The 22,988-nt window shown below is 36.8% G+C and overlaps 2 protein-coding genes, 1 long non-coding RNA gene and 1 pseudogene across 3 annotated transcripts; 1 reads left to right on the forward strand and 3 right to left on the reverse strand.

Moving 5' to 3' along the window:
• Nucleotides 1-573: 573 nt before the first annotated feature.
• On the forward strand, nt 574-7,432 carry LOC113328670. Its single transcript, XM_026575704.1, has 19 exons — nt 574-783; nt 1,094-1,273; nt 1,364-1,591; nt 1,817-1,903; nt 2,202-2,291; nt 2,379-2,505; nt 2,697-2,797; nt 2,953-3,121; nt 3,291-3,412; nt 4,202-4,330; nt 4,420-4,518; nt 4,703-4,760; nt 4,842-4,917; nt 5,074-5,203; nt 5,355-5,512; nt 5,624-5,696; nt 5,793-5,987; nt 6,300-6,393; nt 6,484-7,432. Exons 2-19 carry the CDS (start codon nt 1,199-1,201, stop codon nt 7,305-7,307), a joined length of 2,835 nt encoding a protein of 944 aa, XP_026431489.1. The 5' UTR covers nt 574-783; nt 1,094-1,198; the 3' UTR covers nt 7,308-7,432.
• A 146-nt stretch (nt 7,433-7,578) lies between these two features.
• On the reverse strand, nt 7,579-10,359 carry LOC113328738 (pentatricopeptide repeat-containing protein At1g11290, chloroplastic-like). The gene has a single exon (XM_026575755.1). The coding sequence runs from the start codon at nt 10,357-10,359 to the stop codon at nt 7,579-7,581; it is 2,781 nt and encodes a 926-aa protein (XP_026431540.1).
• A 1,078-nt stretch (nt 10,360-11,437) lies between these two features.
• Nucleotides 11,438-14,627, reverse strand: LOC113328671 (annotated as a pseudogene).
• Nucleotides 14,628-21,011: 6,384 nt separating this feature from the next.
• LOC113328647 lies at nt 21,012-21,865 on the reverse strand. Its single transcript, XR_003349495.1, has 2 exons — nt 21,606-21,865; nt 21,012-21,518 (listed from the first exon to the last, which is right to left on the reverse strand). It is a non-coding gene; the product is annotated as an uncharacterized LOC113328647 (long non-coding RNA).
• Nucleotides 21,866-22,988: the final 1,123 nt, after the last annotated feature.

The following is a 22,988-nucleotide window of genomic DNA, read 5'->3' on the forward strand; positions in this document are numbered from 1 at the left end:
AGGATGTAACCAGTTTCATCGTGCCCATTTTCAAATATTTTTTCTTATTTTTAATTTACACAGGATGTATCCAGTTTCATCCTTACTATTTTTTAAATTTAAGCTAGGATGAATACAGTTTCATCCTTACTATTTTTTTTTGATCATTTCACCCAAACTATTTTTTACTCGTCCATTTGAACCGTGATTTAAAAATATTTGGACAAATGACCAATTTTCCGCAAATTTTTGGAGAAAGAAAAATCTTCTGAACTGCATGTTGATTCCATGATACAAATTAGTAAAGGAGGATGGGGGTTAGGGTAAAACTCGCCATCACTCTCAATCTTCGAAGAAAAATTAGTGACTGAACTAATCGCGATCTACCAAATTTTACCTATAATATACAAATTTGTTTTAATAATCCTCAAAATGAAAAAAAAAAAATCCAAGAAAATTGTTGATTGGCTAAGTTTAAGCCGCGCCTTTCAAAAAACAAACGGTCCTGATTCTCCAAAATCTGTAAATCCAAAGGATCCGATTCCTAACCGCGTCACTAAATTAAAACCGCTTTTATCTTCGCAAACAGACAAACTAGATTCTACTTAAAATCGCAAAGAGAGAATTTTTCCCATTTCCTCTCAATTTCACTCCCAGAGACTTCTCTCACCTCAAAAACCCTAGATTTCTACCCTGGGGTTCTATTGTTCATATACAATTCGGTCAATTTTTGTTGCATTTTCAAGAATTGGACTTCATTGGTCAAGTTAGGTTGCATTTTCAAGAATCGGACTTCAAATTAAGGTAAAATTTTGTCAATTCTTGTGTAAATTTGATGAATTTAGGGCATCTTTGATAATGGGTTTTCTTCTTTTGGGGGGATTGTTAATATTTGCTCTTGAAATCTGTTTGATTTTGTTATGAACATACAGATTGGTGGGTATTGTAGTTTGCCATTTTTCATTATTTTTTTTCTCAAATTGCTAATTTTTTCTTGTTTTTGTTGATAATTCTTAAGTTATGTTAGTGACTAATTGTATTGAGAATTGAAGATTTTGGGCTTACTAGATTATGCAATGACTGATTATATTCATGTTGATTACATCAATTTCAGGGAGTAGTGGAAATTGAAGATCTGTTACTTATAAAAGGTCTTTGCAGCAAAGACCAACAGCTTAAGAATCTTTTGCTTTGCTCATTTGTAACCTGATAACATCTGATGGGATGGGGAAACATCTACAAAAGGCGCATGAAAGTGTTCACGGTTGCCGTGATAATTTACCTGGACTATAAGGTGAGTTAGTGTTTCCTGGTTGACTGTCATTTAATAAGTGAAGGTTGAAAAGAATCTAATGACTTTATTTTGGTTTTTTTACTACTGAAGACATTGCAGCAAAGAGAGAGATGGAGTAGCAAAGCTAAAAGAGCTGCGCTGTGGGAGAAAACTCATGAGCGTAATGCGAAGCGGCTTCTTAGTTTGATTGTAGAGTTGGAAGGGTTGTGGGTGAAACTAGGTCAGTATTTATCGACACGTGCTGATGTACTTCCTCAGGCGTATATTGTTCTCCTCAAGCAGTTGCAAGATTCTCTTCCTCCGCGCCCAGTGAAAGAGGTGAAATCATATAGCTTATCAGATACAGTGTGTTTCGATTAAACTTTCAAGTTGTGTTTCAAATTCTAATCACTTAAAGAATAAAATAAATAAGTACGAAGTAAAAGGTCAGCCTCTGCTTCTTTTCTTTGAAAAATATGCATTAAAGGGTCCAATACGCTCTTTATTGATTCATCATCTTATTGCACTGTTATTGTTTTTACCTGACAGTTTCTGTTACAATAGGTTTGCCGAACTATTCAGAAAGAGTTGGGAAAATCTGTGGATGATCTCTTCTCAGAATTTGTTGAAACTCCTCTTGCAACAGCGTCGGTAAGATTCTGAGACTAAACCTTAGAAACCTGCTTGAACCAACTTGAATGTTTATAGGGACTAAATGCAGTCATATCAGAAATTTAGAATCAATGCTGGATGGACATATGTAGGATGCTCTAAATGAAATAGGTTATGATACCATCTTAGCATTAAATCATGTTATTATGCTCATTTAGCGAGGAGAGAGTAATTTTTGAAATTAGTAGTACAAAATGTTGAATAGTTATATCATGCAATGTAATGGGACTAATGGCTGTATAATCTTCTCTTGATGTCTTTCTTATGCAAAATGTAGATAGCACAAGTTCATCGTGCAACTCTAAACGATGGGAGGAACGTGGTTGTTAAAGTTCAGCATGAGGGCATCAAGACAGTCATACTAGAGGTTATAGATTTCTTTAACTTCGGTTCTGATGAACAAATTATTTGAAGTAGTCAATTTGTGAGTGTTAAGCATTCCATCCCCTTGCAGGACTTGAAGAATGCAAAGTCGATAGTTGATTGGATAGCATGGGCAGAACCACAATATGACTTCAACCCGATGATCGATGAGTGGTGCAAAGAAGCACCCAAAGAACTGGACTTTAATCATGAAGCTGGTAATAGTTTCCCCTGATATAATCAACATTGAATGATTTCAGAATACCTAAACTGGAATGAAGGATATTTTCTGGTTTTTGATATTTTCTAGGCACAATAGTTTTTTACATTGGATAGTTGCGGCGTTTTGTTTGAATTTTGACCCACGTTAACGATGCAATCTGTGGTTGTGTAATGTGCATACATACAGAGAACACGAGAACTGTCTCAAAGAACCTTAACTACAAAGACAAGCGGGATAATGCTGCCCCTGGGAATGCCGTCGATGTCTTTATTCCAGAAGTGATTCAGGTATAATTCTTCGAGCATCACCCTGACCTCATGATGCTTATCATGTGAAAGCATTGGAAAGACATGGTAGTAAGCCAATAGTTGAATCTTTCCAGAGATTTTCTATCAACATTACTCTATAAAGTACGAACTAAATATTCATTCGTTTATTGCAGTCATCGGAGAAGTGCCTTGTTTTAGAATACATGGATGGAATTCGTTTAAATGACAAAGAATCATTGGATGCTTTTGGTGTTGACAAACAAAAGCTCCTTGAAGAAATTACCCGTGCGTATGCCCACCAAATATATGTGGATGGATTTTTTAACGGTGATCCCCATCCTGGTATGCGCCTCATCTTTGCAAACTTATACTTCTATGCCTGGGAGTGTATTAAACACTGACAATATTAATTTAGTTGCAATTCATGTGAACGTGTCGAAAGGTGTTTACATATGGTTGATGCTGATAGCACTTGCTTGCTGTTTTTTCTCTTCCTGCTCTCTCGTTATAGGTAATTTTCTTGTGAGCAAGGAACCCCCACATCGTCCAATTTTGCTAGACTTTGGTCTTACAAAGAGAGTGTCAACCTCTATGAAGCAAGGACTTGCGAAGATGTTCCTGGCATGTTGTGAGGTTCGTAGATCTTTTCTTGAATTTTGTATTATTTTAATGAAAATCTATTATTCAACCAATAGTTTAACTGAAAAAGCTAAGTAACGTATCCCCTTTTATGCACTTATTTCTTTGTTGTTTTTCCGATCCTTGATGAGCCAAATTGGGCACTCTGGTACCGTTTGATCTGTAGGAAGCTATGGGCATTCTACCTTCTTCTTGTGTGCATTTTTCTTTTTTTCCAAAGAAGCTCGAAAAACCTCATAAATTAGAGTTATGAATTACATTCCTTGAGATTTTTGTAAGTGGATATCAATGAAAGAAATTTAGTTAGTGCCGTTGCGACTAATAGGTGTTTATAGATAATTGCGCTGCTGATTGATATCTATATTGTAGTTTCTCTTCAAATAGAACAGTTAATGACTGAATATAGATCAATCTCTAAAACTAAAAAAAAGAAAATGCATCTGCCTTCAAAACCTGAACTCTTTGGAGAAATGCTTGTTTCAAAGGTTTTTTAAAAACATGTTATATCTTTCTTTTACTCTTTTCTGATGGTTTCCTTGTGAATGTGTTCGCCTATTACTGTTCTTGTAGTACTTTCTAAGTTATGTACTGAAGTATCTTAATGAACTCTACTAAGGTGAGCCCTTTGTTTCTGGCGTTTAAGTTAAATGGTCAACAAAGTCCCTCACAAAATGCGAGCTTTGAGGACAATGTTCTTCAGAATTTGTTGCTTGACCAGATAGTGATTTTTGTCATTCCTTGCATTCCTTCATAGCCACAAATTTCTTGTTGATTCTGTCACAGGGGGATCATGTGGCACTTTTGTCGGCTTTTGCTGAGATGGGACTTAGGTTGCGGGTAGACCTTCCTGAGCAGGCTATGGAGGTAACAAATGTGTTCTTCCGTGCTTCTACACCAGCAAGTCAAGCCCTTGTAAGTACACATGTATGATATCTCTGTTTATCTACTCAACATCAATTAGTTGAATTTTTTACTTACCCTTTTCTTTTTATCCTTTTCAGGAAACCATAAAATCTATATCAGACCAAAGAACAAAAGGTATGAAGGTCGTCCAGGAAAAGATGAAACTCAACAAGAAGGAAGCATCACACTTCAACCCTGTATGGCCACGTCCATTGCTCTCTAATATTAGCCATTTTTTCATGACAGTCTGTTTTTTTTTTTAGTTTAGTTGTTCTATCAACTAGGTAAGTTTTAATTTGAACATTTCATGATGGTTGTTCCAGCAAATAGTTGTGATTTCATTTCATTCATAACGGAAAGCATTTGAACTTTGCATTCCAGGTTGATGCTTTTCCAGGTGACGCTGTGATATTTATGCGGGTTCTAAATCTTCTTCGAGGTCTGCACTAACCACTTACCTTGGCAATAAAAACATCTTTCCCCTATTTTAATTTGTTTATTAACATTTTATGCTTTACAGGGCTTTCATCAATAATGGATGCTCGCATTGTGTACTTGGATATGATGAGGCCTTTTGCAGAATCTGTTCTTCAAGGGTTAGTCTAGTTTCATATTTCCTTCTGCTGCTTTTAGCACCTGATTCTTTTATTAGATTTCCTCGCTTGTTATATTTCTTGTTCATCATTCACTGTACACTATTCACTTTGATCTTCTTCCTAACCTCCTTTTAACATTCCATTTATGGACTACAGAACTATTAGTAGAGGGCCAGCAACAAATGCAGAGTGGATCCATGACACACCTGTTCTCTCTGATGTCGAAGGAAAACTGAGGCAGCTCCTCATTAAGCTAGGGCATGAGGATAAAATACTTGGAATTCAGGTAATGATGTGTAAAACTCCTGGTATTTGGTCACACAAATCCATACCCGGAAATTGCTAAGTTTTGTCTTTGTACTTGGAATTCTGCTGATGGAAACAGATGCTTCTGGGTGCTTTTTTGGTTAACATGGTGGGTAATTTTTTCGTTTTAGGTGTGTGCCTACAAAGATGGGAAAGTTATTATAGATACTGCTGCTGGCATGCTTGGAAAGTACGATCCTCGTCCTGTTCAGCCTGATAGCCTGTTTCCAGTTTTCTCGGTAACAAAAGGGGTCACAGCAGGATTGGTACATTCACTCGTTGATAGCGGGTATTGTAGAATATCATATTCATGCACAATTTCATGAATCCTCTGCAATCTTTCCATATTGTTTAGTAAGCTAGTGATTCTTGGGGTAAGCGTTTGTTTTCTTATCTGCAGAAAGCTTAAGCTTGAAGAAAATATTTCAACTATCTGGCCAGTATTTGGAGCAAATGGGAAAGACAACATAAAGGTTTGCAATGGAACTCTTATATTCTTTATTTCATTCTCAAAATTTTGTAAGACTATTTTTCTCCAAGTTCCCATTTTCTTATGTTTTCCGTGTCAGGTTCATCATGTGCTCAACCACACCTCTGGTCTGCACAATGCATTAGCTAACATTATGCAAGAGAATCCTCTGTTACTGTGTGAATGGGACGAATGTTTGAGTCGTATGGCTATGTCGGTTCCCGAGACTGAACCTGGTCAACAACAGCTGTATCATTATTTATCCTTTGGCTGGCTTTGTGGTGGAATTATCGAGGTATTTATTAGCTTCTATATTATTAATGGTTGTAAGAATTAGGGGTGCTATAAGCACATTGCATAAGTGAATTAGGTATAGTTTTGAACTGTTCCAACAAAAGGCATGGATCTAGCATAATCACGGCAACTTTTCAAACCGATGCACACGTACGGCAGCTTAAACACATTCTGTTGCTTTTCTCCATCTACAGTCACTGAGAAGATGTTACAGGAACTAACCATTCTTTATACTGACTGGCCTCTTTTTTCTTTTGATCCGCCCTTCTCTCTTTGTTTTCTTCACTGCTGGGATGAAATTACAAAAATACAGAATGCATCTGGGATGAAATTACAAGAAGTTTTGGAGGAAAAGCTCATACATCCACTCAACATTGAAGGGGAGCTGTATATTGGTGTTCCTCCAGGCAAGCTTTTCAGTCTGAGATCCTCCTCAATAGTTAGAATTGACTTGATATTGATAAATGTCGTAATAACGTCCTGCAAGGTATTTTCAGGTGTGGAATCCCGACTAGCAACATTGACGGTTGATTTGGAAGATCTTAAATCTTTGTCGGATATGGGCAGTCGACCTGATTTGCCGTCAAGTTTCCAGCTACAGAACCTGTCTCAGCTGGTGACAGCCCTTCCAATGTTGTTCAACTCACTTAATATTCGTCGTGCCATCATCCCTGCAGCCAATGGGCATTGCTCAGCTAGAGCGTTAGCACGTTATTATGCAACTCTTGCAGATGGTGGCATGGTACCGCCACCACACTCAGCTTCATCCAAAAATTCACTGGGTAGTCACCCGCATATACCCAAATTCCCTACAGCAAAAAAGCCGAAAAAGAAAATTACCCAATTTAGAGAGGTATTATTTTTGAAAAGCCTGACTAAGAGAACAGATCAAACTCGTAGCTCTAGTGACGGTAGTAGTAGCAGTCGTAAAAGCAGTGAGACTTCAAAAGATGATCTCGAAACTACAACCAAAGTTGACAGAATATTCAGTAACCCAAAGGTTCTCGATGCATTCTTAGGTGTGGGTGATTATAGCAATATGGTTGTACCCAACGGGAAGTTCGGATTGGGGTTTAAAAGGTTCAGTTCAACAGATGGATCCATCAGCAGTTTTGGTCATTCAGGTATTGGTGGATCTACAGGTTTTTGTGATAATAAACACAATTTTGCTATAGCTGTTACCCTAAACAAGATGTCACTTGGGAGTGTGACTAGAAACCTAATTCAGTTGGTTTGTTCAGAGCTAAATTTGCCGGTACCTGAAGAGTATTCCACACGCGATGAGAAAAAAACGGATTCGCAGACTCCAATGATAAATTAGATGCTGCATTTCCAATTTTCGTATTCATATATATGTATATGTTCTCTGAAAAACTCGGTAGATGTGAATGATACACAGTTTATACAAATAGAAAAGAAAGAAATGAAGTATAATTTGAACTGCTATCCTTCTTGACATTTGCAATATCGTCAATTAGCTGTAAACTTTACACCAGGGCAACAGAAAGATCACTACTGGCAACCGATATTGCTCTGGGATATTCTTCAATTTCTGACAAATCTGTTTAAGGCCTTGGATTTCAGTACTTAACTTACCAATAATCTCCACATGAACATATCCCATCCTTGAAGAAATGAAACCGACACGAATCTCTGACTACGATATCTCTGTTCTCTACACTAGAAGTGAATTTCATCCAGTTATGACAGTCCCCACAAATTCTAAGATTTTTTATCACCCTAATCACACCATGTTTTCTGCCATTTCCGTTCTGCAATAGCGCAAATGAAACTGCCAGCTTTTCACTGTGACAACCTACAATGGCTTCCTTCTGCAATTTATCTACATCATGAAGCGCGTACTCTGTCATTGGGACATAACCTGTTTTTCGACACCTTCTGTTAACTTCCTCTAGTTTCCTGTAAATTTCTTTCCTTTGTGGATGAGAAACATCTCCTGCAACAAACAAATGTCTTTTACTTTCGGCTTCTAACCAGCTGCATCCAATGTCCTTCTTCAATCCTTTCTCCCTCATCAAACTTCGGACTCTTATAGCATCTTCCCACATTCCTTTAGCTGAATACAAATTTGATAGAAGAATATGAGTTGTTTCATCTTCGGGTTCCAGCTCTAGAATTTTCATTGCTGCACTGACACCAAGCTCAAGTTGTTGATGAGCATGGCAAGCCCCAAGTAACACCTTCCATAAACTCAAGCATCCACCAGTTACGGAATTAAAATGAGTGGACCCAGACTTTACGAATTCAAGCGCTTGTTCGAAATGACCCGCTCGACCAAACAGATCAACCATACATGCATAATGTTCAATGCTTGGATTCAGATTATGGTCACGGTTCATGGAGCTAAAATAATGTTGTCCTTCTTCAAGTAGACCAGCATGAGAACAGGCTGTTAATAAACCAAGAAATGTTATAGAATTCGGTTTTACGCCATCTTGTTTCATCCTGTCAAAGAACTCAAGTGATTCATAAGCCATTCCATGGTGGGCATAACCAGTGATCATAGCTGTCCACGAAAACACATCTCTTCTTCTCATTCTTGAAAACAGTAGAGCTGCATCACTAATACTTCCACATTTTGAGTACATGGATATCAAAGAGTTGTTGACAGACAACAAATGATTCGGGTGAATCTTACCCCATCCATCTATGTTTTTAACAGTAAGAGCATGAAATTGCTTTCCGAGATTGAAAGAAACCAATCTGCCGCAAGCTGTAAGAACAATTGAAAAGGTTAAATAATCAAATGGCAAGTTTTTCTCGTGTTTATCTAGAAAGATTTTTATACTATCTTCGGGACGGCCATTCATGGAATACCCATCCATCATGGCGTTCCAGGAGTAGTTATCTTTCTCGCTCATTCCTTTAAAAACTTTCTCTGCATTTTCGATCTGATAGCTCTTAGCATACATGGTAAGTATGGCGTTAGATGTAAAAGTAGTCACTCCATTTAGTACAGCCCTCCTCAGTATATAGCCATGGATTTCCTTGCCCAGTTTTACATACCTGAACTCAGACGGCAAGGATGAAACTGCAGCAAGAATAGCAGTGTAAGTATGATCATCCGGCTTAACTGCTTGTGACAGCATTTTCTTGAAGAGCTCAAGACATCTTTCTGGCTGCTCATTTTGATCAAACCCCGTGATCATTGAATTCCAAGTGACCATGTCCTTGAAAGGCAACCTCTCGAAAACCAGACTTGCTTTACCCACTTCTTTGCATTTAGAGTACATGGTGATCAAGGAATTAGATATGCTTGTTTCTGGTTCAAGAAAAGATTTGATCAGACGAGCATGTATCTCTTTCCCAGGATTTAAAGCTGACAGTTTAGAGACAGAACTGAGTACACTAAGGAAGGTAATACGATTAGGTAGTAAAGAATGTCCTAATTCAATCATCCTACGGAATAAACCAATTGCAGCCACTTCTTCCCCATTCTGTTCGTTCCCTGCAATGATTGAATTCCAAGAAACAACACTCTTCGTACATATGCTCTCAAAAACTCTATTTGCATCTTGCAACATCCTACACTTGGCATAGAATGTAACAAGAGAATTACCCATCATTGTGTCATTAAATTCTCCATCTTTGATCACCATTCCATGCACTATCTTCCCGTACATCTCCTCTCTCGCATTAGTACAAGCACTAATCATACTAGCATAAGTAAACTTCGTGGGTGCTACACATCCACTCAAAACCATACGGATAAACAATTCAAATGCCTCATTCCAACACTCATGAAGCACATAAGCAGCTATAATCGAATTCCACAAAGGACCATCACTTAAACACGAAACAGAAACCCCATCGAAAACCCGTCGAGCATCAGCTAAACACCCACAATTAGCATACATTGTTACGAGCGAAGTTTCAACATAAACATCAATCCCATACCCACTACGTATCCACCACCCATGCAACTGCCTACCTATACAAACATCCTTCAAACCCGAACTCGCCTTAATGAGACTCCCCATTGCAAATTCATTAGGTCTCAAACCTTCTTCCCACATCTCATTTAACAAATCAAATACTTTCAAGTAATCTCCAGACCGAGTATAACCAGATATTATCGTGGCCCAAGAAACCTCATTTCTATGAGGCATTTCCTCGAACAACCCATGTGCTTTATCCAATGTACCATTTTTCACATATGAACTCAAAAGACTGTTATGATATCTGAAGATATCAACTGGAGAATGTGATAAATCAATGCCATCTGGTTCAATCACTACGGTCCCAAAGTTTGAATTTTGAATTGCTGGGAATGGTTTTTGAAGACAATGTTTTGATGGTAGTCGGTGAATGCCGGAAGAAGGAACAACTAAACTTAGATTTAGAGTTCCCATAGATAAGTGTTAGTTCTTCAGTTCAGTTCCAAGGAATGGGAATTGCTTCCATTGTTAATGATTTTGAGTGAAATTTTTACATTTTGGATGGAACAGTTGGAATTACAGAGCCTTCAGAATTGGAGCCATGACATATGGATATGGTGGCATGGTCAAACACCACAAAAACGTTATCAATAGAAATTTACCACATTGGGTGCTGATAACAAAATAGAAAGTGCCAATATCAAAAAAGAAGAAAAAGGAAAGAAGGGCCAACAGTACCATAGGGCCTGCGTGTTTCTGCCTATTTGTAGATGCAGGATTAGTGTTAAGGCTAGACTAAGCAGACATCCACAGCATGGCCATTGAGTTGTTGCTCATGTTGTTTGTTTAGAATCACTCATCCTCAATATAGTTTACGGATGTACATATTATTTTCAACTCTTCTACCATCAGGTTGTTGCAAGGTAGTTAATCTCGGATTCCGGTTTATCTCGGTCCCGAGCGAGACACTGGTACAACGTTGTCTCGGGGAGATTCCGTTTTCAAATTTCGGTGTAATTTCGGTTCCAACTTTTATAATAAGAATTTTCAAATTTCGGTGTAATTTCGGTTCCAACTTTTATAATAAGAAGTGTTTGTTGTCAGGTTCAATTAATTCCAATCCTAGTTTGAGTCAGACTAGAAGATTGAGGGAGTATTGACCCATTTAAAAGAAACATAGTATTAGTAAATCTGGTTGTTCAGCTTCCTCATCATCAGCACCAAATGATAATTTTAGGTCAAGAAATTCAAACACAACAACAAGCAATAATACTAGTGAGTGAATTAATCTGTTTAATTTTTGTACTTGAGATTAATCCACTCAATTTAAAAAAATTTATATATATATATTCCGACCGAAAAACGCGTTTCCGGCCGAAATTTTCGCAAAGATTTCGTCCGGCCGAAATTAACAAAATCTCGTCTTCTTGGACCGAAATCCGGAATTTCGCCGAAATTTCGGCCGAGATGGCCGAAATCGACTACATAGGGTTGTTGTGCTCTAACAAAATATCAAATACCATAAAAAGACATAATTAATTATTAAAAAAAAAAGGAGAATGCCATCATTTTATTTATTTATTTTTATTATTGGATAAAGAGTATTACAAGAAACTAGTTGGAAGTCTAACAAGCTAATTAAGTTCCAACAACAAACTACATTAGTTGAACAGGTTGTCGTGCTAGCCTAGCTACCAGGTAGCCTAATGTGAAACAAGCCAAGCGAGCCGAAGCGGATAGGGAGGTTGATTATGTCGCAAGAGGGCAAACTAACTCTACCTTCCATGTCAAATTCTGCAGTATTGCGCCATCAAGGACTCAAACCTGGGACCTTCTGGAACGCATCAAAACTTTGAGGAACGGGGATGCCATTATATATACTTTTATTATATTAATCTTTGTGAATACAACATATTATTCTGATCGCAACAGAATCAATAAATGTCCAATACCTAAACCACCACTTCTCTTTTCTAAGAAGCAGAACAGAGAACAAACCCCAAAATCCAACTGCAAACCCCATAGCCATAATACCGTAAAACAATAATCTCTCGTTTGCATCCTCTTGATCATCTTCTTCGACTTCAAATATAAGAGTGTCACCAACGGTGATATTTTGGTCGCCCTTGCAAGCTTTATCTGTTGGGAATCCACATAATAAATCATTCCCAAGAAAAGCTGAACCATCCCAGCTTAAAGTTTCGAAGTGAGTTCCTCCTGGTATCTTACCACTCAACTCATTGTAGGATAAGTTCAGAAACGCAAGAGAGTCTATTGTTGTTAAAGATTGTGGGATATATCCATCCAATCTGTTGCAACTTATATCAAAAGACTCTAAGCTTGACATGTCTCCGACATTTGTAGGGATATTACCCGAGAAATGATTGTGGGACAAATTAAGGGTATAAAGTCCCTTTAACAAACTTATCTCTTTTGGAATATTACCATCGAAATTGTTGCACTATAGATCGATTGCTGAGGTATAGCTGGACAATATTGAAATCTCCATGTCGATTCCTTTTATCACCATCTTAACTTGTACATACCCAACGTTCATGTCAATCGAGAATTTACTATTAAGTCTACGTACTAACATATCCAGGCTCCCTATGCTGCTAGGAATTAGACTGGTGAGACCGTTTTGTGATATATCCAAAATACGAAGTTGACGCAAATGATTAATCTCCTTAGGGATTGAACCATTGAACTTGTTGGACTTTAAAGAAAGGATGTGTAGGTCACATAGTGAACAAAACTCCGTAGGTATATTTCCTTCAAAATTGTTATTTGATAAGTCGAGAACTTTCAAATATTGAAGTTTACCGATGGATTCAGGAGTAGTACCACTGAGATTGTTGTCATTTAGTAAAAGATATATCAATTTTCCAGCTGTTTCAATCTCGTTTGGAATTTGTCCAGTGAGATTGTTACTTCCAAGATTTAGATATGTTAGATTGCTGCAATGCCATATACTAGTAGGTATAATCCCAGAAAGAGAGTTATTTTCCAATGCTAGTAGTTCCAAATGGGTTAGCTCGTTCAACTCTGCTGGTAAGAACCCAGTAAAATGATTGTTAAAGAGACTTAACACCCTTAAACTGCTCAAATTAGTCATAGAAGCAGGGATTGAACCAGTTAGTTGGTTCATGGACAAATATAAGATAGTTAAAGACTTTAAGTTTCCTATATCTTGTGGGATGGCACCTGAGAGTTGGTTTCCATAAACCGATAAAAGGATCAACTTATCCAAGTTGCATATAGAAGTTGGGATTGAACCGGTGAAATTGTTTGCCCACAAGCAAAAATTTACAAGAGAACCTAGCTTTCCAATATCTTGAGGAATGACGCCAGAAAATTGGTTATGATATAGGTAAAGAGTGTGCAGGCTAGTTAAACTGGTTAAAGAAGCAGGGATTGAACCACTGAGATTATTTACGCTCAAACTAATAATAATAAGAGACCTTAATTTTCCAATGTCTTGTGGGATAACACCAGTAAGATGGTTTCCTTGAACTGATAGATAAGTAAGGTTCGCCAAGTGGCATATTGAAGTTGGGATTGAACCTGTGAAATTGTTTGAGGACAAGTCAAAACGTACAATAGAGCGTAGCCTTCCAATATCTTGAGGAATGATTCCAGAAAGCTGATTTTGAGAAAGGGAAACTTTTTTTAAACTTCTCAAATCGGAAAAAGAGGCAGGGATTGAACCGGTGAGGTTGTTTATGCACAAATCAAAAATAATAAGAGACCTTAACCTACCGATTGCTCGTGGAATGGTGCCAGAAAGGTTATTTTCGAAAATTCGTAAAAACATCAGATTGGTTAAATTGCATATTGAAGTTGGGATTGGACCGATGATATTGTTTTTAGACAACTCAAAAGCTGTAAGAGAGTGTAACCTTTCTATATCTTGAGGAATGACACCAGAAAGTTGGTTTTCATATAGGTAAAGAGTGTTCAGGTTAGTCAAATTGGTTAAAGAAGCAGGTATTGAACCAGTGAGATTATTGCTATGCATTAACAAGATGGCGAGAGACCTCATCTTTCCTACCTTTATAGGTATGGTGCCAGAAAGGTAATTTTGATCTATGCCTAAAGTGGTTAAGTTGGTCAAATTGCATAAAGAAATAGGGATTGAACCACTTATTTGATTTTGGGAAAGCCTTAAAAACTGCAGACCTCCGAGAAAGCCTATTTCCGGTGGAATACGTCCAAAAATTCTATTGGAAGAAAGATCAAGGAAAGTGAGTTTTGGAAGATAAATAATTTTGGATGGAATGTTTCCGAAGAGTCTGTTGTCGCTCAAGTCAAGACTGACAATGTTTGAGAATGATGAAAAATTGAAGTTATGAAGCGTACCTTGTAGACCCAAACCTGTTATGTTTAATTTAGCGACGCTTCCCTCATTATTACAAGTGATTCCGTACCACTCGCATGGACCCGTAGAATTAGCATTATAACTTCTATTCCAAGAATGGAGGAACAGATGAGTATTGTTAATGAGGGTTGATTTCCATTTCAAAAGAGCATCTACTTCTTCTTCAACTGCTACTTGTAACTGTTTTTTATGAGTTAAAGAAAAGGAAGATCGTGAAGCAGAGACAACAACATGGTAAGCCGAAACCAACAGAAAGAGAGTAACTGATAAAGTAATAGAGGCAACGTTTAGTCGTAGCAACATTCTAAATATGTATCGAAAAATTGTCTTGGCGATTAATTTCAAGTGAGGATTAACAAAGCCTCAGAAAGGTATTATATAATTTTTCTGTTTTTCTTGTCACCAAAGTTTGATCCAATGGTCTTGCCACACATGGGAAGGCAGTTTCCCATTGCTTTCGTTTCTCCCTGCCCTCAAATATCTTGTGGTCGAGTGCAACAACAAGAGGCGAAAGTTTCATCACAACTTGCAATTCTTGTTTTTGTTGCCCGTTATCCACTAATGAAAGGAGAGGACGTACTAGTTACTGCCACCACATACGCATGGAGTACACCGATCGAACGTACATATTTACTTTTAATTAATGGGTCAAGTCATGTAGATAGATAACTGCCAATAAAATAAACTGTCATTCTTAATGAACCGAGAGAAAAACAACAACAAAAAATCGCCCTTCACAGCTTTTTTGATTTTTATGGTCCCAGTGAGTCCCGCCCCTCGGGAGTTTAGCAAGGGCCCATGTATTGTGTGAAGCGGCTTTTTGACGTTTGTTTTTCTCTCAGTTCGTCGAGACTTCTTGTAAAATAAAAGCTGAAATCTTTCACGGTCCTGATCGTGAAAGAGATATATAAAGCTGGTTGGCAATAACGTGTATACGGAGTCCAACATCGTTAAATGTTTATTGTTAGTATTACGACGGTTTATACGTGAAAAATTTCTTAGTACAAATACTGCACATATGTTTCAATAAACGTTGTCAACACTTTTAATATCTAGTACGTGAAATGTTACTACATAAAGCACACCCTACGCATGGCTGGAATTCTCCAACACTTGTGCCTTTGCAACATATTGCTGAATTTGCCCCCTAATGAACTGTTAACATTTGCGTAAGCCCTCACGTAAGGGGTGTTGTGGCTAATCCTTATGGGCTAGATTGAACTGCTAGATTGGCCAAAAAGTGTTGCAAATCATGAAAAAAATGTGGGAAAAAAGTTAACACTAGCATTGGATAGTTCTCTCTCCTAGCAAGTGCTCGCAGTTCAACTAGCAGCGAGATTGAAACGCTGAATGGTTCAGCGCTCAAAAAGTGTTTTTAACGCTGAACGGTTCAGCACTGGGAGATAAATTTTATGATCTAACGGCTGAGATTTAAAACGCTGAACCAAACAATGCTCAACGATGAACCAAACAACGTTCTATAGTGGTCCCAGATGACGTGGATGACCAATCTAGCTGCTAGATATCTAACCCATAAGACTTAGGAGGTTGCCCTACCTAACGTGGATGACCAATCTAGCTGCTAGATATCTAGCCCATAGAGGTTAGCCTTAATATGTACGTAGTGGATATTGTAAGTGTTAAGGATACGTGAAGATAGTTTAACCAAATCAGATATTTTGCAACACAGTTTCTCATTTATTATTTATGTTGCTAAATTTGTAATGTTCGTTCCAAAGTTGCGAGTCCATCTACGTGCACCCCTCTTAACCGGCGGTGCACATTCCTCCTTTGCTGATTGGTAGTTCCTACTTTCAAAATAACGTCGGTTGTATGAGGATGGTTGTTGATTCATATTTGTTGGCTGAAAAATGAACTTCCTTTACGTTAAGCGATTCATGAAAGAAATTATTGAACGACAACTAAAACTGAATAGTACAGTAATAGTAAGTATACTTTTGGAGTGTTCTTACTTCCTTCATATTTCCATCTTCCTAATTAATTTTTGTGGATTTTTGGACTTTCATGTGTTTTCCAAAGGCTTGTATGCGTCTTTCTTGAATGTAAAATCAAAATTTCCTTTTGCCAGAACTTGATATGATTGATATATTTCAAATGCAATATCGAAATTGCCCTAGTTGATTTATTGTGAAAATGGCGCCCGTCCCCTGCATTTGATGCGTTTTAGTTTACTGTGGTGAGTCAGTCCGCTGGTAGTGGGTTCAAGAGTTGGCGCAGGTGGTGTGTTGGTTGTGAGTGAGTGGTGATTTTGAGTGCTTGGTGGTGGTGGCGGTGGTGGTTATTGAGTGACGGGTGTTGGTTTCTCCTTTTCCCACCCTGATGTGGCTCCCATCTAATTAAACCCTCCATCGGGAAATGATGAACTCTCAGAGGCTCACGGTTGGCTGAGCAGCCATGGACTAGTAGTATATCTAAGCGATGCGTCATGGAAGAAAAAACTTAAGACCAATTCTGGGGTCATTTAGCATTTTATTGTTTTTGGTGAGTGAGTAGGATGTGATGAAGCAAGTACTTTCTGACTTACGGAGCTTTAATTTTTTGTTACTTAGTGGTAGTATTGGTGCTGGTCTTGGTTTAGTAGTAAGTCTTATGGAGCTTTAGTTTTGAGCTTATGTTGATGAAGTAAGTAGTTTATGACTTTTACTTAATTTACTGCTGTTATAAAATTTGAATGAGTAAAAAAGAACCTACCTTATCTTGATTTCAAACGGGGCAATGCAGCTTCCCATTGATTTCGTTGTGCCCTTTCCTCACTTATCTTGTTCGATGTGGTTTAGTGTAATAACACGAGGCCAAAGTTTCACCACTATCCTCAACTTCACTTTTGTTGACCATTGCAATCAGTGTCAGGTCGAAGAAGTGCCATCTAACCACGGTCCCCGACAACTTTAGCCTCTAACGAGAGTCAAGAACGTACGGGCCAAAGTCGGAGAAATATAGGTACAAACGAAATAAAATTCAAAGTAAAAGCTCAAATCCTTCACGGTCCTAAACGCGAAAGAGATATCTAAAGCTGATTTGCGGTAACGTGTGTATTCCGTGTCCAACTTCGCTAAGAGTTATTTTCAATCAACCTCTCAGTTGTTATCTAATGGCTACAGTATGTGGAAAGACTTTTTGGAAAAAGGGTCTATTCTCATGGTACGTACTCTTGAAGTTAAAAGGGACCAAAAGAAAAATCAACTTAGACAAAATAATTTTAGTATCAAATTCTGTAAGTGAGTCAAATTATTGAATTTCATATTAAATTCATTCAATTTCTCGACCAACGTAGCGACTTATATTAGTACAAAAATTAAGAACCTACCCAATTTTTTCTTAGTACCAAGCTGAAATTTTCTACAGGCCTGATGGTGAAAGAGATGTATAGGCGATAACGGGTATTTCATGTTCCATCTCGTTAAAAGTTCTTTTCAATCTAGTTCCCAGTTAAAAACAAAATATAAAATAAAGATCTCAGTTAAAAACAAAATCAAATCCTGCTTTGATTTCCATTTTCCAAATCTCGTAGGGACCAAAAGAAAAATATCAAACTCTAATAAATGAGTTAAATAATTGAATTTCTTGACAAATATACAGAAAGTTTATATCTTAGTACAAAATTGAAATCTTTCACGATCCTAAAAGAGAGATAAGTCTGATTAGAAAAAATTACTATATAAGTGAGCTATATAAGATCCTAAAAGAGCCTGATTAAATTGGGGTCTATGCCACTTAATTAGGGCCTATAGCTACATGATAAAATAGGGTCATTAAAAAGTAATTCATAGAAACTCCTAAACCAACTATTTTCTTAATGGCTAATTTATCCCTGATTAATTAGTGTTAATTCGGGTGATTAGTGGTAAAATATAGTGTTAGATGTGAAATTAACTTGTGTTAATTAATCATCTGAACATGAAAAAAAATTGAAATTTTGAAATTTTTTGAAGAACACCAACTAAGAATCGGTATATGTTGTCTAAAACATATACCGATTGTAACCTCAAAAACATACATAGATTTTTTGAAACTAGCTTCTACCCAGAATCGGTTTATATGGACATGAAAATCAGCTGATTATCCATAATCGGTTTATATTGGCATGAACGTAAACCAATTGTGGGTAAATTTTCTCTTTTTTATCTGTGAATTATGTGTTGTTAAACATCAAATAAAATTAAAATTCATTATATACCCGAGTTAATGAAATGAAATCGAGTATGATTTCATACTCATTTTATGATCGAGTATTAACTAAAAAAATGGGTTAACCAGAATCGGTTTACACGATGCATATATAACAACCGATTCCTGACATTGCGCAACAGGAATCGGTTTATAAGAATGCTCATGCAATCCGATTCTAACAAAAAAAAGATACAGAAAAATTGAGAACAACAATCTGTTTACTCGACACACATATAAAATCCGATTCTAACATTATACATCAACAATCGGTTTTTATAAGTGCTAATGTAATCCGATTCTGGTTCAAATTTCTCGAACCAGAAAACATATCAAGGACAATCGGTCTTTATGGGCATGAACATAAACCGTCTCTATTTACAATCGGATCACATATACATTAACGTTAACCGATTCTAATAAACCAGGAAAAATTTGATTTCAAAATTTTCAATTTTTGAGCAATTTTATGTTACTAAAACCTAGTTTATAGGATTGGGTTGAGAAGAAAAGAAGAAGAATCAGTTGAAGTGGAGATGGAAATGAATTTGATTTTGATTTTAGTTTTTAATTTTATGATTTTAGTTTTATGATTTTGATTTTGATTTTTGTTTTTAAATTTTATGATTTTAGTTTTATGATTTTGATTTTAGTTTTTAATTTTATAATTAGGATTTGATGGGGACAAATTAGTAGTATTAATATTTGATAGAGGATAAAATGGTAGTTTCATCAAACTTAGACACCCCTTATCATTCTTTACGGGGTGGATGAAAATATCCATAGACCCCAATTAAGTGGCATAGGGCCCAATTTAGCTAGGTAAAAGAGAGATAAAGCTGATTAGAAAAAATAACTATAAAAGTGAGCTATATAAAAAATATATAGTGATGATGTGTATTGCTTGTCCAACCTTATTAAAAAATATATTCAATCCGGCTCTCAGTTGAAAACAAAATTGGATCCCGCGTTGGCTCTAATTTTCCAAATCTCGTTAATTGGAAAGGGACCAAAAGAAATATCAAAAAAACAATATAACATGAAATTCCAAAAATCAATTGAATTTCTCGACAAATATATTGAAAACTTATATCTTAGGGTAAAGCTGAAATCTTTCAAAGGTCTTACAAGAGAGATAAAGATGATTAGACAAAATAACTTTGAAAGATATCTATATTATAATGGTGCTGTCTATTTTGGATAATAGACGACCATTGATTTCGCCCATCCGACGGCTGGGATAGATTGATAGTTGGTGAGGTTTTTGTCCGTCCTTTAGACATATAATTTTAGAGAAATACTTATGTCCGTCTATTCGGAAGATGATCTTTTTCTAACTGTTTATTTTCGACGGCAGAGATTATGCCTTGGCCCAACTAAAATTCCCTAACCTTACCGTGACCAATTTTTAAGTTTCATGAACCGTGATCCCACCAAAACTTACTTCCCTCAGGCAATGAACCAAAAATACGAGACAAAGGCGCGGACGTCCGTGGGATCGCTGGTTTCCATATATATTTGGCTATCCATTTCGTCATCGTAAGGCCCGGATTGAGAGTTAAGGGAGGGATCAGATCCTTATACAATTGTATTTGCCTTAATATAGTGTTTCCTAATTGTTTTTTCCCGACTAAATTCAGTTTTTCCTGTTATAGAGGAGAAAGAAACGTATTTCTAACTTAAACCCTATATCTTCTTGGTTAAACCTCTAATTCGACCACTTCCTCTTCTTCTTCATTCGTGGATAGAATCTGATGGACTGATTGAATTCTATTCGGCCATTAATTTCATTTTCTCAAAAGTTATCGTTCGCTACTGTAAATACAGAACTACAACTACCTTTCTGATTTGTTTATCTATTCTCACTGTAGATTTCTTTAGGAAACAGAGTTATATGAATATTGTTGGAAAATTGGAAATCAATTTACATATGAATGAAAAATCTAGGTTAAGTGCCTTAGTGGATTTTCCGCAACTACAAAGCATATAAAATTCCTAGTTAGCAGAAGCGAAAAGTCCGACATAAAGTACTATGCAATATCTGCTAAAGTTCAATTTAACAACCTACTAGATTTCTTCCACATAACGGATCAGTGTCACTTATACTTTCTCAAATTAGTTGGATAGGTGGTAGAGACTCAGATTAAGATACGCATGCTTACAAGAGTTAATTGCTGATCAATGCCACTTTTCAAGGAAGAAATGAACAGTTAAAAGACTAACTCTGCAATATTTCTTTCGAATCCAACAATACAGGCTCTCCGATATGAAATAGTTGCTCCGTAACAAATTATGAACATGACAACCTTTTTTATTAGTAAGGTAGATATGAGTGACTTGGAAAATAAAACTTATTAGACAACAAAAATGCAGGGAGACATCCATTCAAGCTTAAATTGCTTCAATATGTAAGATCCTATTAAGCATCAAAATATGTACGTAAATCAAACCCAAACAACAATTGTAGACGAAATAATTAAGTGAATCTGAACAAAATATTCTTAAATAAGGTCGGGAGATATCAGTTGAAGCTTAAGCTTCGAGATATAAGATCCTATCAAGCATCAAAATATGTGTGTAGTCATGTTAACTACCGTCAAAAACAAACACTAATTATACATGAAGTAAATCAAAAAATCACAATTTGAGACTAATTAATTCAGCATATCTAAACTAAATATCTAAACGAATTAATTCAGCATATCAGTAAGCTTTCTAACTGATCTTTTTGTGTTCAGATAATCGAAAGATACAAGTACATACAAAACACCCGAATCAGATATGAATAATGACCCTGAAATTTTTCCCACTAAAGCCAATTACATACTTTGTCTCTATCCAAAAGCTTAACAAGATTGGAATTTCTACTTGAACAAACAACATAAAACATCTCTAAACCAGTGATTACCAATAATATAAGTTTTTAAATTTTCTGCAGATCTACATTTTTGAAGAAGCATCAGGAGCAGTCAATTCTCCAAATCCATTTATTCAGGAATAGAGTTTGGACATGAATTGAACATATTTGGGGAGACATGAAATCCCATATACAAAAATGAGAAAATCCCTGCATAGATAAAACAGAAACATGAATGTCAGTGTTATGGGCTAAAACAATGAAGATAGCAAACACCATTATTTTCACAGATCTTACCTTATTTTGGGATGAAAGAATAGATTCCACAACACCCATCGGATTTTCAATCATACAAACAACTTAGATTTGATAGGAGAAGTCATTATGACATTTTCAAACATCTTCATCTCTCTGATCTCCACCAGGAGATGTGTAGTGATTCCCACATGAAACCAAAACTAGTATCACCATAAACCCCCATCTGATCTGATCTTGGTAAACTCTCATCAGCAGAGAACTACTCCCTCAACGCCGCCTACTCGGTCACACTGCTGCTCTCTATTATCACTCCCTGTGTAAATTTTGGGGCTCAGTTCATTTTATAAGAAAATATATGTGATTTACTAAAATGCCCTACATCTAATCCCAAAGTTGCAGCCCAACTTGCAAGCCCGGGTATTACAATTTATACAGCCTACACAGCTGCGTATAGTGATCACATGCACATCTGTGTATGTGATTTACTCTTGCCTTCGGGTAAGTTGCGCTCAGGCCTGCAGGCAGCCGGTGTAAAATTTTAGCAGCATCTCTGGAGATAAGATCGTTACGCGGTTTATCTTCGCTCGACCCGGTAATTGTTACTGAAAACGAGCTCTGGTTCTGATAAAGCTCACAATTGAACAAAACCAAAGAAAAAGAAAAGAGCTACAACTTCCAGTTGGGAATTGCCTGGGGTAGCCGGGGTTTGATAATCTGAAATAGCCTAGTAGTTGATTACTACTTTCAAATTGTATAAATACTATATGAAATTTTTGTATGATACTTTACTATCGTCTTGAGGCCACATATACGACATTGTGGGTATGCGAGACGACCCCGTTATATGTTTTATTATCGGTAAATTTTTGGATCAATATTTAGATAATATAATGTACTAATTATACAGATTAAACATTTTGAAAATGCAAGTATTGAGACAACTGAATGAGACAACAGACAGATGAAGCCGAGATTAAAGGCTAGAATGCATACCAACTTAGTAAAAAGGTTAAACTTAAAATGTTGCCAACTAGTACTGCATATGGTTCGCTGCATGTCTAAGAATATTACTTAACATCTGCTCATGGAGGATCATGCTTACAACTCGTTGACCAATAGCCGCGGAACCTTATACAGGTAGGCGCATCAAAATGTTAATGCAAAGATGCGCCTCTACCTGTATAAGGCCTGCACATGAGTTAAAATTCTCGGTAACTGTAGGATTCCCTTGCATTCCACAGAAACTACTGATTTACTAGTCAAGCATTGATGATTATGAACTTGGCCTTCGGCATTGCTTTATAACTTAAAATGCTCCTTCCGCTATACCTGTGATGCGTGTACATTCCGTGACCAGTCCAAATAACTAATCAATATACCAAATCCTAGCTAAAATGAGGTAAGATGATTTGTGCATTCACC

Source organism: Papaver somniferum, unplaced genomic scaffold (genome assembly GCF_003573695.1).
Source record: "Papaver somniferum cultivar HN1 unplaced genomic scaffold, ASM357369v1 unplaced-scaffold_114, whole genome shotgun sequence".
NCBI lineage: Eukaryota > Viridiplantae > Streptophyta > Magnoliopsida > Ranunculales > Papaveraceae > Papaver > Papaver somniferum.

Excerpts from the sequence above, each read along its gene's own strand:
- LOC113328670 (XM_026575704.1), top strand. The coding sequence starts at position 1,199 with ATGGGATGGGGAAACATCTACAAAAGGCGCATGAAAGTGTTCACGGTT. Across the intron at positions 4,331-4,419 it reads CACCAGCAAGTCAAGCCCTT|GAAACCATAAAATCTATATC; the intron begins GTAAGTACACAT and ends TATCCTTTTCAG. Across the intron at positions 4,918-5,073 it reads GCAGAATCTGTTCTTCAAGG|AACTATTAGTAGAGGGCCAG; the intron begins GTTAGTCTAGTT and ends TATGGACTACAG.
- LOC113328738 (XM_026575755.1), bottom strand. The coding sequence starts at position 10,359 with ATGGGAACTCTAAATCTAAGTTTAGTTGTTCCTTCTTCCGGCATTCAC.